This window comes from Podarcis raffonei, chromosome 6, assembly GCF_027172205.1.
Source record: "Podarcis raffonei isolate rPodRaf1 chromosome 6, rPodRaf1.pri, whole genome shotgun sequence".
In the NCBI taxonomy this organism is placed as follows: Eukaryota; Metazoa; Chordata; class Lepidosauria; order Squamata; family Lacertidae; genus Podarcis; species Podarcis raffonei.
In genome coordinates, this window is record NC_070607.1 from 65,764,653 (window position 1) to 65,784,433 (window position 19,781).

Below are 19,781 nucleotides of genomic sequence, written 5' to 3' on the forward strand. Positions count from 1 at the left end.
GCCGACGCACATCTGGCGCGAGGTCCGCGGAGGGACGCCGCGTCCAGTGGGGAGGGGGCGGTGCTGGGCGTGTGCGTGCGCGCGCTTGGACGGTAGTAGCGGACGAGGAAGGCGGTGGGAGAGGCCCGAGGTTGAGAGGCCGGCGAAAGGGGGTCAGTTGTTTTTTCTCCCTCACTGTATGGTGTTTAAAGGAAATAGCACGGACGTAAAGGAGAGCGCGAGCGCGCACGCTCAGGTCTGTAAGAGAAGCGGCGCACGCGCAGACCGAGATTTACGTTCTAAGCGTGGGTGGCTCGAGAGCGTTAGGCGGTTGGTGTGTGGAGGGAAACGCGGCTCGTGCCGGGGGCCGAGAAACGGTGCGGCGGGAGAGGAATCGAGGCAGGGCGAGGGCGGGGCGGAGAGCGGCCTCTCACACTTGCCGGCTTCTCATCCGCGGTGTCTCTCGCTGAAAGAATTGGGGATCCTGAGTGGGAAGATAGGAAACATAACGCGCGGCGGTCTAGCCCATTATGTGCGCCTCGCAAAGAGGGCAATATTTGAATCTCCTCAGTTTGCACTGGGTTGGTTTGATTCTGTGCTTGGCTTGCTGCGTTTCGAAATGATTTACTGTGTAGTCCAAACCTTGCCTACTCAGAAGTAGGCCCAGTTGAGTTCAGTGGGGCTTACTCCTAGGTAAGTAGGGCTACCGTTTGTGTGTGGCTGTTTTAATTAGATGTATTTTACTGTACCATGTGAGTTGCGTTGACCTAAACGTGTTTGAATGAGGTAAAGGTAAAAGGACCCCTGACTATTAGGTCCAGTCATGGCCAACTTGGGTTGCGGCACTCATCTCACTTTACTGGCCGAGGGAGCCGGCGTACAGCTTCCGGGTCATGTGGCCAGCATGACTAAGCCGCTTCTGCAGAACCAAAGCAGCAGACGGAAACGCCGTTTACCTTCCCAATGGAGCGGTACCTATTTATCTACTTGCACTTTGACGTACTTTCAAACTGCTAGGTTGGCAGGAGCTGGGACCGAGCAACGGGAGCTCACCCCGTCGTGGGGATTCGAACCGCTGCCCTTCTGAGTGGCAAGTCCTAGGCTCTGTGGTTTAACCCACAGCGCCACCCGCATCCCTCCATTGAATGAAGTAAGGAATAAATCACAGTGCTAAGTCGGGGAACAGACAACCTTGTTGCATTGTCACCAGCAAGGCAGAACTGAGACCTCTGCGCATTTCTGGCCTCAGTGTTTTATTTTCTTTTTAAAGTTTCTCTCCTGCAATTGTCTTCAAAGTTTGGACACAATTAAAAGCATATTTAAATTATCTCCTGGTTTGAAGGCGAGTCATGGGACTTTAAAAGCTTAGGCTCTCTTGGGTCTCTGCTGCTTTCTGGATTGTCACCTTTTGGCCCCAACCCTTGTTGGAGTTCTAATTAGTTGGATTATGGCTTCTGAGAAGGAAGTTATCCAGTATAACCTCTCAAATGCTTTTACATGGACCATAAGGTTGTACCCTGGCTCTTTGGTCTCAGAAAGGGAAAAGTAGCCGTTTGATATCACCTAGGTGAAAATTAAGAGAAAAATAAATAAGATCCCATTATTTGGATAGCATACGGTGAGTAAAATGTTTTTGGAGTATGCACCAATGGCCAGCCATTGGGTGGCATGAGAAGTGGTGGTAATGACTGCTGCATGTCAGGTTGTGAACATGGTTATAAAGAAACCATTTTCACAGTCATTTCAAATGTATTGGTGTTCTGCCTTTCCTTAAAGATACAAAATAAAACCAAACACAGAGAATAGCTATATGTGTAATGGGGTAGGGAAAGAAATTTTGCTAATGTTCGCCATTTCTTTTAAAAATTGAGTTGGGGAGTAGAAAATGGACAATCTTGAAGTAACGTAATTGGGGGAGGGGGAAACATACAAGGTAATCTGCCAGTGGACTGATTTTGAGTAGCTGTTAGAGTTATCTACTCTTGGTCAGAAATTACATCACAGAATGTTCCCAATAGGTATTTTGAAAGTCAGATTACAATCATATACACACTCACATGGGACTAAGTCTCATTAAGCTTCTGGTCTGAATAGATTGCACTATTGTGAAACCCAAGTCACACCATGTTTGTAAATACAGTTCATTGCCTTTGAAATATACCCTGCTTTTTCAGATATATTAATATCGCAGCTAACTAAAAAATGTGGTGCCCTAGAACGAAAGTGTACCTTAGTCAATTTAAGCAGAAGTAAGGGAATCAAATCCATATTTTGCCTAAAATAAAATACAGAGGTCTACAGTGACCGTGATTTAAGCTCTCCAATGGAAACAATGGGACATATTTGGTTGGAGGGTTCCCCAAATTATTGCACATTGGCTTGGGTAGCTGTTACAGATATACTTAGTTGGGCTCTAGGGCTGGTAGGAAGGATGTACAGGTTACTGTGACTGGAGGCCCAATGCAAGTCAGCAAAGTGGTGATGTTGCAAAAAAGAGGAAGAAGCAAATCCTGTTTTTAATTTATTAAGAGAAGCATGCAAGACATAAGAGGTAATGACACTTCTCGCTGTGACGCTTATTATAGGTCTCTGAAGTGCTGCATCATGTGTTCACATTTTAATTATACAAACAAACGAGAAGATTCTGAAGACAAACTCAGAGCTGAGAATAGCATTCAGAAGGCACTAGACATTTTCATTTAGAGAAAAGTGGCTTGGGGAAGAGGATGTGGAATTAATTTTTATATATTTAATGGATTCATTTAAGAAGGATGAAAAATGAGTTGAAGTTTTAACCAAATTTAGGTTAGATTATGTCTACGTAACTAATTGTAAACAGCTGGGCAGTGAAATGTTGCTCTAGGAAATAGAGAAGGGTGGAAAATGACACTTCACCAATGCTATAGAAAGGTGTGAATCCAACATGAGTCCAGCCTTTGCTTCAACTTTAATTGGATTAACTGGAATTATCTCGCCAAGCTAATTTCAAGTCTTCTTTGCCTTTGAGGGTATAAGTGATGTTGTTTTGGCTACAGTTGTGAAGTACTTCTGAGACAACTAATTTTGCCTGATCTGGAACAGTTTTGCATTCTTATTTCTGAATTCACACCCATTTTCAAACGTTTTTGTGGACTACTTGAAGCTTGCTAGGGTTCTTGATGGATCATTTACACATTTTTTTGTTCTGCAATGTATAATAGATTTCACTTCTGAATTAAATATGAGTAAAAAATAACTATTTCTTCAGCACTGGTCTATTGAAATCCAGCACTGTGTTCTGAAACCATATTCCTAGACCAGGCTGCTAAGAAAGGCCCCTTTAAATCATAGTAAAAAAAAGAGATATAGAGACAGCTCATAATAATTATATCACAGGCCTTAGGTCAGGGGCTTGTTAATTAATCCATTCATGTTTTAAATGGTTTTGAACTGCATCGGGGTGGGGTGGGAAAGACAACTAAATTGAAATTCCCCATACATTTTTGCTACACAGTAATGTCAGTTACGGAGAATAGCAGTGCCAGTTCCAAACCCTCCCATTCAGGCTGACCTCAGCCCTATGGTGGTTTCCCCTACCAAACCCCTGGGGACCCACATTGGCCTCCTCAGGCCCCAGGCTACCGTATATTGGTATGCCTTTCTGGACAATCTACTGATACGCTGTATCTTGACAAACATGACATAGAACGGCCTGATCCCCTCCCAAATGTTGATTCACCTGGGAGTAGGCTCAACACTGAGGTGGGCAGAATCAGCCTATCCCCCTGAACACCAGTTTTCCATAATTATTTTGGTACATGCCAAGGCTAAAATGTGACTTCTACAGCAAGCCAAGTTGTTAGGGAAAAGTATTTTCTGCCTGAAACTAGGCTATTCAGGAGGCTATTCCAGACCTTCCCCCTTGACTAGAAATACCAGGTTATAGCTAGCCTCAGCCTACTAGCTAAGGTGTCAACACTCTGTGGCCTAGCGAGTGGACAACCTGCCCTATGGGGCTGGGAAATGGGGGGGGGGCATGTGTGAGATGTGCTCACAGGGAGTGTGATTTGAGGCATTCAAGAACATTAAAATTCAGGGCAATTAAATTGGCACTACCTCATTCTGCTCCACACCCCCGGAGGAGACCTGTCCTGATAAAGACAGAAAACATGGTGGCAAAGGCATGCATAAACAGGCAGTGGAGCACAAGGTCCAAGTCCATGTGGTTGGGGGCAACTGAGATAGGCAGTAAATCTGTCCCATCAGGAAGACCACCTTAGAAGAGCCAAAGCCCTTTTTTCCCCAGCTTTGTGTTCTCCCTGTGCTAAGGAGGCTGATCTAGCCCTTTTTTAAAAAAACAAACAAACCACCTTTATTATCAACTGACTTTGAGCTGACATCACATCTCAGTGTTTTATTGCATTTGTTCTTTGTTTCATTGTTCTATTTTATTGTATTTTATATATTCTATCATATTTAATGAGTTTCATTTAAACTGCTTTGGAGATGTATTTTGGCTAGGAAATCCATTACTTATATCCTATTAATAAACAAAACATCTAACATCTGGTCTATTTTTAGATTTCACAGAGGAATCTGCTTAATATATATAATGACTCATGAGATGGGGGAAATCCCCATAAGGGTGTTACATATGCATTCAGAAAGCTCCTGAGAATAAGGAGGATTTATTGGTCATGGGGGGCGGGGACTAATACAACCACTATAGTCTGCAGCATCACCTGGGATCAGTAATGTGGGACAGAAAATCTTCCAGTGCTTCATTTTTTCTGTGGAAAATGTTCTGCTTCATAGATTAATTAGTAACTGTGAATGTCAATTTCAAGTAAGTGTTAGACCAGCCGGCAATTCCCACCCCCCACCCCCCTTACTAGCTGAATTAGATCGCTATAAGGCATTTCTGATTTCTCTAAGTGAGCCATTTCAAATATTCTGGAAAACCCACATCACTGCCTGTGATCATTCTTTAGACACTGCCGTCTCCTTCAAAAGATTGAAGGTTTACAAAAGAAAAGAAACGTTATTGTGGGTTTTGTAATATAAAATTTAGATAAATGGCTGCATAGTAAGCTACCCCATTGGATTCCAGTCTGCAGCATATTGTGAAAGGATTCATATATCCTAGTAGAAGCTTTAAGTTTTGCATCAATATGACAAAAAATTCTAATCTCAGTGATGAGAAGATGTATAATCTCTTGGACCTTTTCCAATTCTATTTGAACATATATTAAAAGGTTCCATCACATTTTGAAAGATGCACCCCCCCCCCGATCACTGGCATTGACTACCTCCGCCCCAGAGCGCTTCTCACACACCCTTTGTTGCCCAACTGCATCACAACAGCCCTGCTGCCAATGGGTCTAACACTCCAGGAATTGCTGCCACCACCCTCCCACTTACTCCTGCAGTCCTAGGAGAGAGAACCTGGAGTGCACTAAAGCAATTATTTTTAAAAGGGCTCTGGACTAATGCCCCAGCACTCCTCAGCTCAATCTGTACTTTTGCTTACCTGCCATGGAACAGCAGTAATGTTTCATGTTTTACTGTTAGATATTTTAATTTGTTAGAAGCTGCCCAGAGTGGCAGGGGCAACCTTGTCAGATGAGTGGCATATAAATTATTATTATTATTATTATTTTATTATTATACCTGTGTAGGGAAATCATATATGGAATGACTTTAATCATTGTAATAATTTCTCCTTAACATCTGAATCAGGAGAGTTCATGGACCAGTGCTTGAATGGAGTGGTGAGATGGATGAGGGAAAACAAATAGAGCTGAATCCTGGCAAAACATAGGCACTACGGGTAGAGTGATTCTCATACCTGAGAAACAGGTCAGTTGCCTACCCTGGATGGGGTTGCACTCTCCCTAAAGAAGCAAGTTCACATTCTAGGGGTGCTTCTGGATCAAGTTGTGTCACTGGAGGCCCAGGTAACCTCAACAACTAAAAGCACCCTTTGATGCTTCAACTGGTACAATAGCTATTACCATTTCTGGACTGGGAAAGTTTGGCCAGAGTAGTTCATGAATTGGTTACTTAAGAGTACATTGCAGTAATCCAATCTTTTAAGTGGGGCTTGATATGGAAACAGCTAGTGCAGAATGTTGTGGCACGATTGCTGACGGCAATGTGATCTCTGCCAAGAAAACCAACAACGAGTGCTTCTGAACAACAATTAAGGATGAGTTTTTCTTTCTTGGCCAAGTCTCCAAGCTCAGTGATGCACTGTTGAAGCCAGAAAGTTGTTATGTGAGGAGGATGAATTTTCTTGCAGAACATCCACGCCTGCTTCACTTACACACCCTCGAGTGGGTGCAGGTACTATAACTGCCTGGTATGTTCTTTGATCCTGGCCAGATTTCTCCTAGAAATTTCAGTAATCATCACCAGTTCAAGTGTTGCACAGGTCATAGTGAGAAACAAGCCATTTATTCTCTAAAATCCAGAACCATGAAAAAGAGACCAGAGATAGTTTACAAATTGGAAGTCATGAAGAAATGTTAATTGGGTGACACTGGCAGCAAAGCGCAAAAGGGTGGGTAGGAAGGCCACTAGTCGGGAAAAGAAATGAGATAAATGACTAAAAGCAACACATCCGTTGAGATCAAATAAACTCATACCAAGTCCACTTGGTATAGCAACTACACAGTGGACTTGGGTGAAGGTATTGAGGGGGGTGCTCATCAGATTTGCAGATGACATCAAACTGAGAGGAGTAACAGTTAAGGTAACAGTTCCAAGACTTAAGTTTTTATTAAAGACAGATTTTTTTAAATAAAAAATGCAGATGACTTTCTTCTGCCAAGTATTATTGGTGGAATCCAGCAATGTCTATCCACCAAGAAAACAATGTCACCTTCTTCCTGCCAGTTGGTTCCCAATTATCGGGTTAGTAACATGCTTTTGGAAACTGGACTTGTTGTTGTTGTTGTTGTTTAGTCGTTTAGTCGTGTCCGACTCTTCGTGACCCCATGGACCAGAGCACGCCAGGCACCTCTGTCCTCCACTACCTCCCGCAGTTTGGTCAAACTCATGCTGGTAACCTCGAAAACACTATCCAACCATCTCGTCCTCTGTCGCCCCCTTCTCCTTGTGCCCTCCATCTTTCCCAGCATCAGTGTCTTCTCCAGGGAGTCTTCTCTTCTCATGAGGTGGCCAAAGTACTGGAGCCTCAGCTTCACGATCTGTCCTTCCAGTGAGCACTCAGGGCTGATTTCATTAAGAATGGATGTGTTTGATCTTCTTGCAGTCCATGGGACTCTCAAGAGTCTTCTCCAGCACCATAATTCAAAAGCATCAATTCTTCGGCGATCAGCCTTCTTTATGGTCCCGCTCTCACTTCCATACATCACTACTGGGAAAACCATGGCTTTAACTATACGGACCTTTGTTGGCAAGGTGACGTCTCTACTTCTCAAGATGCTGTCTAGGCCTGTCATTGCCCTTCTCCCAAGAAGCAGGTGTCTTTTAATTTCGTGGCTGCTGTCACCATCTGCAGTGATCATGGAGCCCAAGAAAGTAAAATCTCTCACTGCCTCCATTTCTTCCCCTTCTATTTGCCAGGAGGTGATGGGACCAGTGGCCATGATCTTCGTTTTTTTGATGTTGAGCTTCAGACCATATTTTGCGCTCTCCTCTTTCACCCTCATTAAAAGGTTCTTTAATTCCTCAATCCTCAGACTCCTAGGAAAAACTTCTGATTTTGCTCTTGTGGTATGTACACAGACAGTGCAACCTACTTTCCTGATTAAAGAAAGTGTGGTTGGAGACTTGGACAGCGGAAGCATTAGCCTTAAGAGGGCTAAATCCAGATCTCCTGTTGACGCAGGCAGTGCAGATGGAGAATTAAAATTCCTCAAGCCCTTAAGAAACCTCTGGATAAGGAACTGTGAAAAGATGGCTTGTAACTGATTAGGTGATAAGCTGCTAATATAGCTAAGTGGATTGTAATGGATGAAATAGATAGGTCACCACCTTTTGGATCCTAGCAACAAGGACACCCAAGCCAACCCCAGTGAACATTTCAACTCATCTCCCTTTATATCCCCCACTCACTTTCCCTGTTCCTCAGAAGGAAGTCCACCTTCTCCTACTCCTTGATGTCATATCTTCTACGATACTGTCCAGCACTTGTAATTTCCAATTATTTGGCACACTTCCTTTTTCATATTTTAGCCCCTTCTTAATGTCTTCTTCAGTAGCATAACCTTTCCCAAAGCTGCCCAGGTAAGGACTACCATTAGAGACTACACTTATCAACCAGTTCCCTTTTTCTGTGCTTAGTACACTGCTGTGATTACAGATGACAGATACTAACTGGACATTTGAAAAACCAATCTCAAAATGAGAAGTCTTCCAGCCACCACTTCGTTAATTCCTCCATGCAGATCAAAATCTGAGTGCTTTGAGTCCTTCCCCAATTTTGTCCTTTCACAAACCCCTGCCCTTAATCCATCAGTGGGGCAGAGGAGCAACAACAAACAAACGCCAGCTCCCTTGGCCTGTAAAGCGAGCTGAGTACCACAACCCCAGAGTTGTCTGTGACTGGACTTAACTGTCAGGGGTCCTTTGCCTTTACCTTTACTAGAAGAAATAGGCTTAGGGACAGCTGAAAACAAAGTTGTCCACTTTTTGTCAATGCTTCTACAGACTGGGAATCGTACTTGGAAACTTTTTTGAGGTGTAGGATTAGTGAAGTCAGTGAGACAGGGCCTGGCTTACCAAGAGATGCACTTTCTAATATTAGACATTAGTGTGATACGCAAGCATAACCCATTCATTACCTGCTGTTGAATACTTCTGTTCACAGGTCCATTGATGTCCCCTGGTCCTTGTCTTAATGTTAACTGAACATACTTTCCCGCAGCAACATGTGCTAAGAATGCTCTTCAGTACATCACTATGAATGCATAGTATTATAGTGGCATAGTAAAGATTTTGAGACTATTGCCAAACTTCACAACCAACTCTGCTTGAAATACTAGTAGCCTACCATCAAAGTGTTCAGCAGCTATGGCAGGAGGGTCATGAAACAGGCTCTCACTTTTGTAACCCATTTTTTAGAAGCAAAGGTATACCTTTAACTTCTTAAGTAAGGACACATGAAGAATCCCACCAGTTATACAATTTTAACCAACTGCTTGATGTACAAACTCCTGAATGATACATTTATTGGTCTCACCTTGTATATTTCTGAAAAATATGCAAGTTACATTTTTTTTTAAGTTTGTCTTGGTCAAGAGGTACAGTAGTGCAAATAATTGAAACTCTGAAGAAATCGGATTTGACAAAGACCCTTTAACACCCAAAAGCTTGTATTCCTTCCTAACAGCTATAGTTGGCAGCACTGGCACCTCTAATATAACTTACCAGTAGTAACTTTTCATTGCTTTGTTTTTACTAGAACACAAATTAAGTTGAAAAATGTTTTATTTTTATTTCTTTTAAAAAACTGGAAACATACATAAACAAAAAATCTGCAACATTCATGCCAGAAATTGAGAAACACAGTAAATCCTTTTAGGAACACTTCTGTTCCTTGCAATCAGTTTTTCAGCAATCAGTTGCACAAATGACAGCCCCCCCCCCCCCACGAAGAAATTAGAATTTACAGCCACGCATAGACTTCAGTTTTTGTGTTTTGCAGCTAAAGGCCAACGCAAGTCTCAGAAGTCCTGTTGGATGTTTTCTTTGTTTGCCTCTCCATGTTGCTGCTTGATTTGAGAAATTTCATTTTCCAGTTGCACAATAGTTCGTTCAATCTCATAGTTTTTACTGACCAGGGACACCCACCTGAAGGGGAAAAGAGAACAAAAATTAAATTACTATAGGCTTCCTTAATGCTAGGTTACCAGTTAAGGGAACAAGTTGGAAGTGCTGTGGTTGAGGGAAGCCAATCTCAATTGAGACTTCCAACTGGTTTTGTATGAGGTTTTGTTTCTCCCTGATAGACAGAGAAGAGGCAGGGAGCAAAGTTCAAGAAACTCACATAGATTCCATCTCTCGAAGTTTAGCACCAGCTGTGAGCTGCATGTTCTTCCGCTGCCAGTTAAGGTCTTGAATGTGTTTCCTGAAGAAAAGGGTGACATACTGAATCACTTGTAGTCATTTATTCTGCTGCCCTCCTAAGTCCACAGACAAGTGGAATAGACTGTACAATCACATATTCAGCCCTAAAAGCAGGAGCTTGGACAATTATTTTGGACTATCTCAGAAGCAATGTTAAGAGTTCTGAAAGACTCTGGATTCAACACTTTAATGCTTTGGCCACACCTATCACGGACATGCAGCCTTCAGAGTTGGCCGACAAGGAATGTGATCCTTGGGCTAAAAAGACCTGTTAGCCACATCTGATCTAGATCCATTATCCAGAAGTAGTACCACTTGTGGACTCCATCACCATTCAGATCTCTAAAAAACAATGTACATATGCTTCTTGAATTAGTCCTTGTATGGCACTGCTAATTCTTTTCTTCTCAATTTCTTCTCAAAAAGCATTTTATCAGTAATTATGAATGACCTTTTAGTTTTAACGATGGCCCTAGCTAGCCATGCAACTTAACAGACAAGGATTCAGGAGCAGGAAACATGAGCTCATCCCTGCAATTTGGATGTCTACAATATTTTATGGCACTGAAGGTAGAAAAAAGGAAAATTACATTTTTTTCAAAGTAAATTAATCATGTACAGTGGTGCCTCGCAAGACGAAATTAATTCGTTCCGCAAGTTTTTTCTTCTTGCGAGTTTTTCATCTTGCGAAGCACGGTTTCCCATAGGAATGCATTGAAAATCAATCAATGCGCTCCTATGGAGACCGTCCGGGGACAGAGGGGAAGCGCCGTGCACCTTCCCCTCTGTCCCCGGACCTGTTTTAAAGCAAGGGGCAGCGGGGAGAAGATTGCTTCTCCCCGTTGCCTGCCCCGCAATCTCCGGGGACAGAGGGGAAGGCGTGCACGCCTTCCCCTCTGTCCCCGGACCTGTTTAAAGCAAGGGGCGGCGGGGAGAAGATCGCTTCTCCCCGTTGCCGCCCCTTGGTTCAAAAGGGGTCCAGGGACAGAGGGGAAGGAGCGCGCGCCTTCCCCTCTGTCCCTTCTTTTGAAGCAAGGGGCGGAGGGGAGAAGATTGCTTCTCCCCGTTGCCGCCCCTTGGTTCAAAAGGGGTCCGGGGACAGCGGGGAAGGCGTGCACGCCTTCCCCTCTGTCCCCGGAGATTGCGGGGCTGGCAACGGGGAGAAGTGATCTTCTCCCCGCCGCCCCTTGCTTCAAAAGAGGTCCGGGGACAGCGGGGAAGACACACTGCGCTTCCCCGCTATCCCCGGAGCCTGCGGGGCAAGCTTCGTTTTGCGAAGCAAGCCCATAGGGAAATGCGTCTTGCGAAGCGGCTAAGAAAACGAAAAACTCCTTCGTCTAGCGAGTTTTTCATCTTCCGAGGCATTCGTCTTGCGGGGTACCACTGTACACACTGCCTGCATTAAGAGAAATCCAGGAAAGAGTTCAATGTAGCACAAAGGAGATTGTCAGTGATCTCCCTTTCTCCTCCCCCACAAACTGTTTAGGGGTTATCCCAGTTCCTCCAGAGCCAATTTGGGGGAGGTGTGGAAGCATGTAGAAGGAAGGGGGGAAGCTCCCCCGTACTAGCAGAAGTCCTTGGATGGGGTTCTGCTAGAAGCAAGGCTTTTTTAAAACAGAACTCACCAGAGCTCAGTTCCAGCACCTCTCAGGTGGGCGCCATTGCCATTTTAAGAGAACAAGGGAGGTGTTCATGTCTTTTTCTAGAAAAATAGCACTGGCTAGAGGGACCCATTAGTTGAATCTGGCCCTCTGATTCAAACTACTGACACACCTAACTTCATGTCATTCAAAAAAATAATCTACAGCAAACAGCTTCACTCCCAGAAATGAATATTATTCTTGAGCTGTTACTTGGTATGCTGCTTCTCAAGCAGTTGTCTCCAGAAAATTATCTAAGGGAAACAGAGCCATCTAACCATTTTGTATCTAATATTTGGAAACGATGAATTAGTGAGAACTTCATAATAACCAAGAGAATGTCTAAAAACAGCAGCAGTAACCCTAAATTCCAAAATGAAAGAAAAACATTTAAACATTTATTTCTTGAACAATGTATACATGAAGAATTCAAAATACACACTGTACTAGAATGCCTATTTTGCAATCTAAAGTCTTATACATTATTAGAGCCCCATAAACTATAATTCTATTTTTATTCCAAAAGGCAACTGAAAAACAGGACTCACCTCAAACTCTGCAGCTCCTTTTGTGCCTGTTCAATCATATGAACTAAATGCCTATAAGCAAAGAAAAATACTAGTTCAAAAAATGATTCCAATAGCGAGATCAAGTAATGCAATGTACTGATCTATATTTTATCTTAAGCATAACTTAAACTAACTGGGGGCTTTAGATTAACTCTGTTTGTATGTCTCTTTACAGTGCTGTCTCTTTACAGTATTGATCCCTGAAACATAAGAATAAAATTTGGTACACAGGACACAGTTCTATGTTTGAACTTCAGATACCAACTTAATACCCACAGTAGTTTAAAGGAAATCAATTTATCCAAACCACATTAATTGGCCCATCCCATATTCCCAGTAATGCTAATATGGCACTTGGTGTCCATTCTTGTCTAATTAATTACTAGTAAACCACGCTGACATGAAACTTTTTTCTAGATTAGATACTTTTAAGTCAAGAAAATTCAGTATATTTTACTGAGAGAAACAAATGTGGTAGGATTCACAGTACAGCATGCTTAATGGGGCTGGTGTGTGGCATTCCTGGTCTATGATGTGTATGTCTCGTGTAGTTTTATGAAATTTCTTACTGCTTTCCATTGTTGTATACCACTTTGATACATTTTGTAAAAAGGAGCACAGAAATCCTTAAATAAAAAAACTTTTTTGTCCCATCCTTTCTGCAGCAGCCCCTCCAGCTCCCTGAAAATAAGGGGTGACAGAATGGGATCCCTGAGATTGAGTGGAGGCAACTTCTATTATGCCAGCTTCTAATAATCAGTGAAATTTTTCAGGGACCAGTGCGGGGGAATCCGACATGATAAGGAGGAGGCAGGGAACTCAGCACCCACCAGCCCCATTACACACTCTTAACTCTCAATCCAGTGCTTAGAGCTTTTGCAATTCCCTACAGCAGGCATGTGTAAGGTCCGTTTTGGGGCCTAATCCAGCCCACCGGTTGGTTCAATCTGGCCCTCGTGGCAGTTTATTTCCTGGGGTAAAATCCTAAAAAAACCCTCAACAAGTTCAATCCCAGAAAAAAGCTCAACAACTTTGGGGTAAAATCATAAAAAAGCTCAACAATTTCAACCCTAAAAAAGGACAACAATTTTGGTTGGCCCTCATGGCCCTTCACTTCATCAAATCTGGCCCTCTTTGAAAAAAGTCTGGACACCACTGCCCCACTGCAAAGTTTACATTCTGACTTGCAGCATCTTCTGTAATCTTTTCAGCTTAAAAAACATCCATGTGGTGAATGAAGATCCACTGAAAGAAGGAATAAAACCAATTCTTGACCTTTTTCAATGAAGAAGTATCCAATAGTATATGGCTCTTAATTTTTACTTGCAGGTGTGAAAGTGCTAAGGAAGGAGAGGTAGGTTCGGTTCTCAGTAGCAGGAAAGACAGCATTCCATTGACTTCAAGACTGATTTTTTGAAAGGTTTTCCGTTATCACTTTGGAAGCATTTCACAACTAAAAAAAATTATAGAGCCTTCCAGCTAGCCCTTTTTAAGAAATGACTTGAAGGAGACACAAATATCTTACTCGTTATACACTTTCCAGGCATTGCAGCCATACTGAGACATCAACTCCAAATTTTCAATTCGGACTGCCTGGTGCTCCAGCTGAGCCATTGAGTTATTAACACACTCTTGCCATGCTGTGATGTCATTCTTCTGCCCAGAGGATGGTGCAGGCAGCTCATATCTGTGAAGAAAACAAGAGAAATTATAGTTCAGGAACAACAGTTTAGGTGGTTTGAAGTTTAAGAAAGTCATTGCGCTGATCATGTCCAGTTTCAGGCACATGTAGTCCTATTTGCAGAAGTCTGACCCAATGTCTGCTTTCTCCAATGCTATCAGCATGAAAAAATTTAATCTCTTTTGTTAAAATGCTGAATTATAATTCCACAAACAGACTTACAAGTTCCTTTAAGACATAACAGACCACTAGCTATTGTTCCAACAGAGTATGCCTGCCACCCTGAGGCAAGAACTAGAACATCACATTTTAATACTTTTCAGAATCTTGCATCCAAACCTTAGTTCTTTCTAGATTATGACTTCGCATAGATGGTACACCCCACAGAAGGTCTCCGAGTTACCTTTTCATGCTCAACAGTTCTATGGGCTGTCGGGCTGCTAGGCGTTCAAATTCATTCCGCATTATTTCAGTCTATGAAACACAAGAAGAATTACTTGCAGTCCAGAAGACGATAACCTGAAAATTCTAAATATGATCACACGTAAGAAACAAAGATCTAGACCTCAACCCAACACCAAAAAAATCACTTTGTCCTAAGAGAGGTCCCCTTTGTCCCTGGAACTCCTGAACACATTCAGGGTACTTCATGTATTCTAGGGCTCAGCCCAGGCTTTGGAAACAAATAGTATTTTTCAAAGCACTGCTAGGACTTAAAATTCAGGGAGTTCTCAGTTCAAGTTTTACCTAGTCCAGAAAGTCACAATGTGACTTTAAGCAAGCCACTTTTCTCTCAGTCTCTACCATTTACAATAAAGAGATAATATACTATCCTACCTTACAGAACAGCTGAAAATATAAAGATTCCCAAGGTAATGTATCTTGAACATTGCAAAAATCTATGTAATATAAATATGAGATGTTCTCCATTCACTTTCCCCTAAACACTGAGAATCTTTTTCTATTTTTGCTCACTTGAAGACAGGCAGGAATTTTTTTTACATTTGTTGGAAATACCGCTAACTACTTTTGAAGTTGAACACTGGCTTATTTTTATTCATACCTTATTTTTATTCGTACCAGACTACAGTTAACTGCTTTATTAAGGTATTTTTAAATATATATATATTTACTTTCAATAAAGTATAAAGAACTTTGCAATGTCTTGACCCTAAAAGGCAGCCTAGAAATTTCTTAAATATTTTAAATAACTTTTCTAGATTAACATCCTTAAACTGCTTTTTTATTGTGTATTTTTAATTATTGTAAACCACCTTGGATGTTTTATAAACTGGCTACACATGTAAAACAAAAACAACAAGCACTTCAAACTATTGCCTACTGAGACAATTCCAAAAACCAAGAGGTGCGTCTTCAAGACTCAACCCTGACCTTAAGTTAAATTTTGGGGGGCGGGATTTCTGTATGCCAGGCGGTGGATTTCAGGGAATCTTGCTACACTGCAAATACAAGCACACACCTGCAAGATAACTTCTCATGGACTACCATATGCAGGAAGCATTGAGTCTGCTATCTTGGCCCACCAAGGCTTGTGCCACATTAAGCCCATTAGACCTTCCTTGGAGGTTGTGAAGCAGAGGTTGGGTGGCCACCTGTCATGGATGCTTCAGCTGAGATTCCAACATTGCAGGGGGTTGGACTCGATGACCTTTGAGGGCCACTGCCTACCCTACAGTTCGATGATTCCATCATGACCAGCCAAAAGTCTGTTTCACTGTCTTTGCGGGTATCTGCAAATACTCGCATGGCCACTTCTCGTAGTTCCGTGGCAGGGATGGGGAAATTATCGCCTGCCAGATAGTTATGACTACCATTCCCATCAGCCCCAGCCAGCTGCCATGGATGCTGGGAGCTGCAGTCCAAGTACCAGCAAGTCCCAGCTCTGAACCCAAGGACCAAGGTCAGATTTAGGTTTGATGAGGCCCCAAGCTACTGAAGGTAATGGGGCCCTTTATATGTCCAGCTGTCCTTTGTCAACAACAAATTGTCACAGTTTTTTGTGTTGAACATATGCTATATGGTAATTTTTGGACCTAAAGCCATTTGCACATAAAAAAATATTTTATCAAAGTAATTGTTGAACTGAAATACAATTACTTACATCATAGGAGCCTACACAACACAAACCACTGTTGCTGTATGTAGGCTTTATTTTATTTGTGGGGGGGGGTTTACCTTATATTTTAGAAATGTACACCCAGTTGTGTTTTTCCTTTAAATTTTGGGGGATCCCAAAGAAAGTGGTGCCCTAAGCTATAGCTTGTTTATACGTAAACCCGGCCCTGACGAGTACGCTTGAGCCCGGCGGGCGCCTTCCTCACCTCGAAAGCGCTGTAGTCGGGCGCCGTCAGGTAGCTCAGGTAGTTCTTGGTGGGCCGGTAGCGCCGCGTCTCCTCCTCCACCAGCGCCGCGGCCTGAGGGGAGACAAACGAGCGAAGCGGGAGACACGCAGTCAGAGCGACGCAGGGAAGCCCCGGCGTCCTCGCCCCCACACCCGCTGTCCCCCGCCCTACTCACCGCCTCCCGCACGCCCGGAGCCTCGTAGCCTTGGTCGAAATAGGGCAGGGCGTCCACGGCGACTTCGCCGGCCACCAAGCCCGGACCCGACATGCCGCAGCTCCCAGCGCCCGCGCGCCTCAAACTTCCGTCGCGTTAAGATTGCGCGGCCGCCGTCTCCCCGACATCCACTTGCGCCACTGCGGCTGCGCAAATTTAGCTCTCCGGCGCGAAAGGAATCCCCTCGCGGATCCCAGCGCCTGCGCGTGTTCGGCTACACGGCCTGGCAAGTCATGGTGCTGCTGCTCCCCCTGCAGGGCGGCGTAAGGAACAGCGGCACCGAAATAACAGACAGATTAATACAAACAACAACAGTGATTCAAGCGGTGTATCTTTTTCAGTGCTGGAGAGTAACACTACATACCATACATACACACGTTCTCCTTTCCAAGGCCTCTGGTTAATGGGTTATTTACCCTCTTACACGTGCCCACAGCATAAATGGTGTCCCCAGCCACTGGGATTTTTATTTTTCCCTCCTTTCAGGCTCACTTCCCCAACACACACACCAATCCGGCTTAATCTATTTCACAGTGCAGTGGACTTTGCGCAAGCTCTCTATATGGTATTATTGTTTTAACAACATATTTTTCACTGCACAAACCTGTAACTTTTCCCAAAAATGGTGTCCTTTTAAACAAAAAGTATTACCGTGTTAACCGTGTTTTTTCTACTTCACACTGCTCAATACCAATTCTCCACTGACCAGGGTCACAGCCTGCAGTCCATTTCCTTATTCCGTTACAACCCATGAGGGAAGGAGCGAAGCAGTCGTAGGCTGGAGTTAAGAAATGATAGACACAAGAAGCTGTTGCTGTGGGGAAACTAGTGGGCACGCAGCACCGCTAGAGCCATAAGTGGTTCTGAGAACCGGTCTGCAAAGGGTTCTGTGCTACATGATCTCTGCTTACAGATGAGTACGGAAAACACCTTATTTGTTGCTGGGCTCCGTTGAAAACAGCTCCATATAAACCAGGAAGTGACCACTCCAGACAGTGGAATGACTCTTCTTTTCTTATCTGTTAGGCAGTTGAATGTGCATGTGTACTCCATCTGTTTCCCCTCCTCCCATTTTGTTGCGTGGGCACTGGAAACCCATGCTATGCCACTGCCACTGACCCATCAAGCTCAACAGTCCTAACGAAAGCTCCCCAGGATTTCAGAGAGGGTCTTTCCCAGCCCTATCTGGAGAGGCAAATGATTGAAACAGAGATCTGCTTCTTGCAAAGCATGCTGTTTACCATCATAGCTCAGTGACAGAGTATCTGTCTTACAGAAAGGCCCAGGTTCATCCCCAGTATCTCACAATAGGACTGGAAATGTCCACAGTCTAAAACCCTGGAGAGCCAGTGCTTGTCAGTGTAGACATCACTGAACTAGACACAGCAGTGATCTGACTCTGTATAAGATAGCTTCTTACGTTCCACTGAGCTGCAATCTTTCTCCACTCCTAGAATTGTTGTCTATAAAGCTATACAAGGCAGCAGGTTCAGTGATATCATATTGGGTTGGTGCACGTCTGGTAACCAGTACTTCTTAGCAGATAAACACACCACAATATTCTGTACAAGCTGCACTTTCCAGACATGCATCCAGGCCCTTCCATTTACAATGTTAAAGTTCTACTTCTGGCAAGGGCACAACGCATCCCTCTGACTTTAAGAGCTCAGTCTTTATGGAAAAACTAGGCATGCATAGAGCACAGATGGTGTCATTATCATTGACAGACAGGAAAAAGAGATGATCCGATACACAAAAACACAGCATATTTTATTTGAACCAGTTCCTTAAAGAACTTGGTTTATTACAGATCTGTAACTGTACATACAGTTTTGGTTTCATCTAAACACCACAAGATATGGCTTTATCCAGAATGAGCAAACAGGCTGCAAAAACACACAAAGGTGCTACACAAGAGAAAGACAACCACTGAGGAGAAGTACACAAGGTCTGAAGGGAAATGTTTTTATAGAGCTGAGGGAAAGATGCATGTTTCCCATCCAGGAGTATGCAACAGGAATTATTAAAGTGGGTTTCATATCCTGAGGGCTAAAGTAACCCAAATGCGGATATGAATAACAGAATCACAGGTGAACTCTTCTTCCTGGTCTTCTGATCAAGTGCAATAGTCTTAAGTGCTGAAAAGCTCCCACAAAATCAATGACCAGATCCGCTTCTTCTCATCAAGAATCTAGTTCTGTAAGGGTGGAAGCATGAGAGATTCGAAACAGAATCGCAGCAATGGTTCTAAAACACGTGAGAACAGAAACTGAACAAAATCACTTCCTTTGTGTTTGGGACCCACTTGTTACAACGTGATCCTGTACATGATTACTCAGAAGTACGCACATCCCTGAGATTTACTTGCTCCCAAATTGGTGTACATAGGATTTTAGCCTTAGGCTGAAATCCCAAATGCTTTCTAAGGAGCAAATCCCACTGAATGTCGAGGGACTTACTTCTGAGTAAACATATATGGGATGGGCTGTTGGCCTTGTACGACCAACTCAGGATTAAATGTAAAAAGTTCTCTGATGTTATCCTCATATATACATTTGACTTTTTGTCTTCATGTTTTTTGGCACAGCAAAAGATATATATATTCAGGAACTCTCCCCAGTGAAAGGAGCACCTTTCAGATACAAGCAATAATATAAAAAAAACCACAAGGACCTGAAATTCATGTTTCAGTCAAATCCAGAGGTCAATCAGACTGTAAGGCAGAGAAAAGGCAATTTGGTACATCAGCACTCTGTACGTCAAAGGAATTCCTCGTTTGATCATTTGTTATGATTCCAAGGCTGTACAACAGTCCCATACATTAATCCTGAGTCTATTTCCTACATGTAAACATATGGTAAAGCGCCACTGGAGTGTAGTCTTTGGCTACATCCAACAGGTCCACAGAGGCAAGAGTAATTCGAATAGTCTAATAGGTAAAGGTAAAGGTACCCCTGCCCGTACGGGCCAGTCTTGCCAGACTCTAGGGTTGTGCGCTCATCTCACTCTATAGGCCGGGAGCCAGCGCTGTCCGCAGACACTTCCGGGTCACGTGGCCAGCGTGACAAGCTGCACCTGGCGAGCCAGCGCAGCACACGGAACGCCGTTTACCTTCCCGCTGGTAAGCAGTCCCTATTTATCTACTTGCACCCGGGGGTGCTTTCGAACTGCTTGGTTGGCAGGCGCTGGGACCGAACGACGGGAGCGCACCCCGCCGCGGGGATTCGAACCGCTGACCATGCCCACAGCGCCACCCGCGTC

At 43.5% G+C, this 19,781-nt stretch overlaps 1 protein-coding gene and 1 long non-coding RNA gene across 2 annotated transcripts; one reads left to right on the forward strand and one right to left on the reverse strand.

Moving 5' to 3' along the window:
* Window positions 1-158: 158 nt before the first annotated feature.
* Window positions 159-13,788, forward strand: LOC128416207 (uncharacterized). Its single transcript, XR_008331170.1, has 3 exons — window positions 159-672; window positions 5,698-5,817; window positions 12,928-13,788. It is a non-coding gene; the product is annotated as an uncharacterized LOC128416207 (long non-coding RNA).
* Window positions 9,099-16,652, reverse strand: BCAS2 (BCAS2 pre-mRNA processing factor). The gene is made up of 7 exons (XM_053393558.1): window positions 16,482-16,652; window positions 16,286-16,378; window positions 14,347-14,417; window positions 13,788-13,949; window positions 12,242-12,292; window positions 9,974-10,054; window positions 9,099-9,777 (listed from the first exon to the last, which is right to left on the reverse strand). Exons 1-7 carry the CDS (start codon window positions 16,572-16,574, stop codon window positions 9,651-9,653), a joined length of 678 nt encoding a protein of 225 aa, XP_053249533.1. The 5' UTR covers window positions 16,575-16,652; the 3' UTR covers window positions 9,099-9,650.
* Window positions 16,653-19,781: the final 3,129 nt, after the last annotated feature.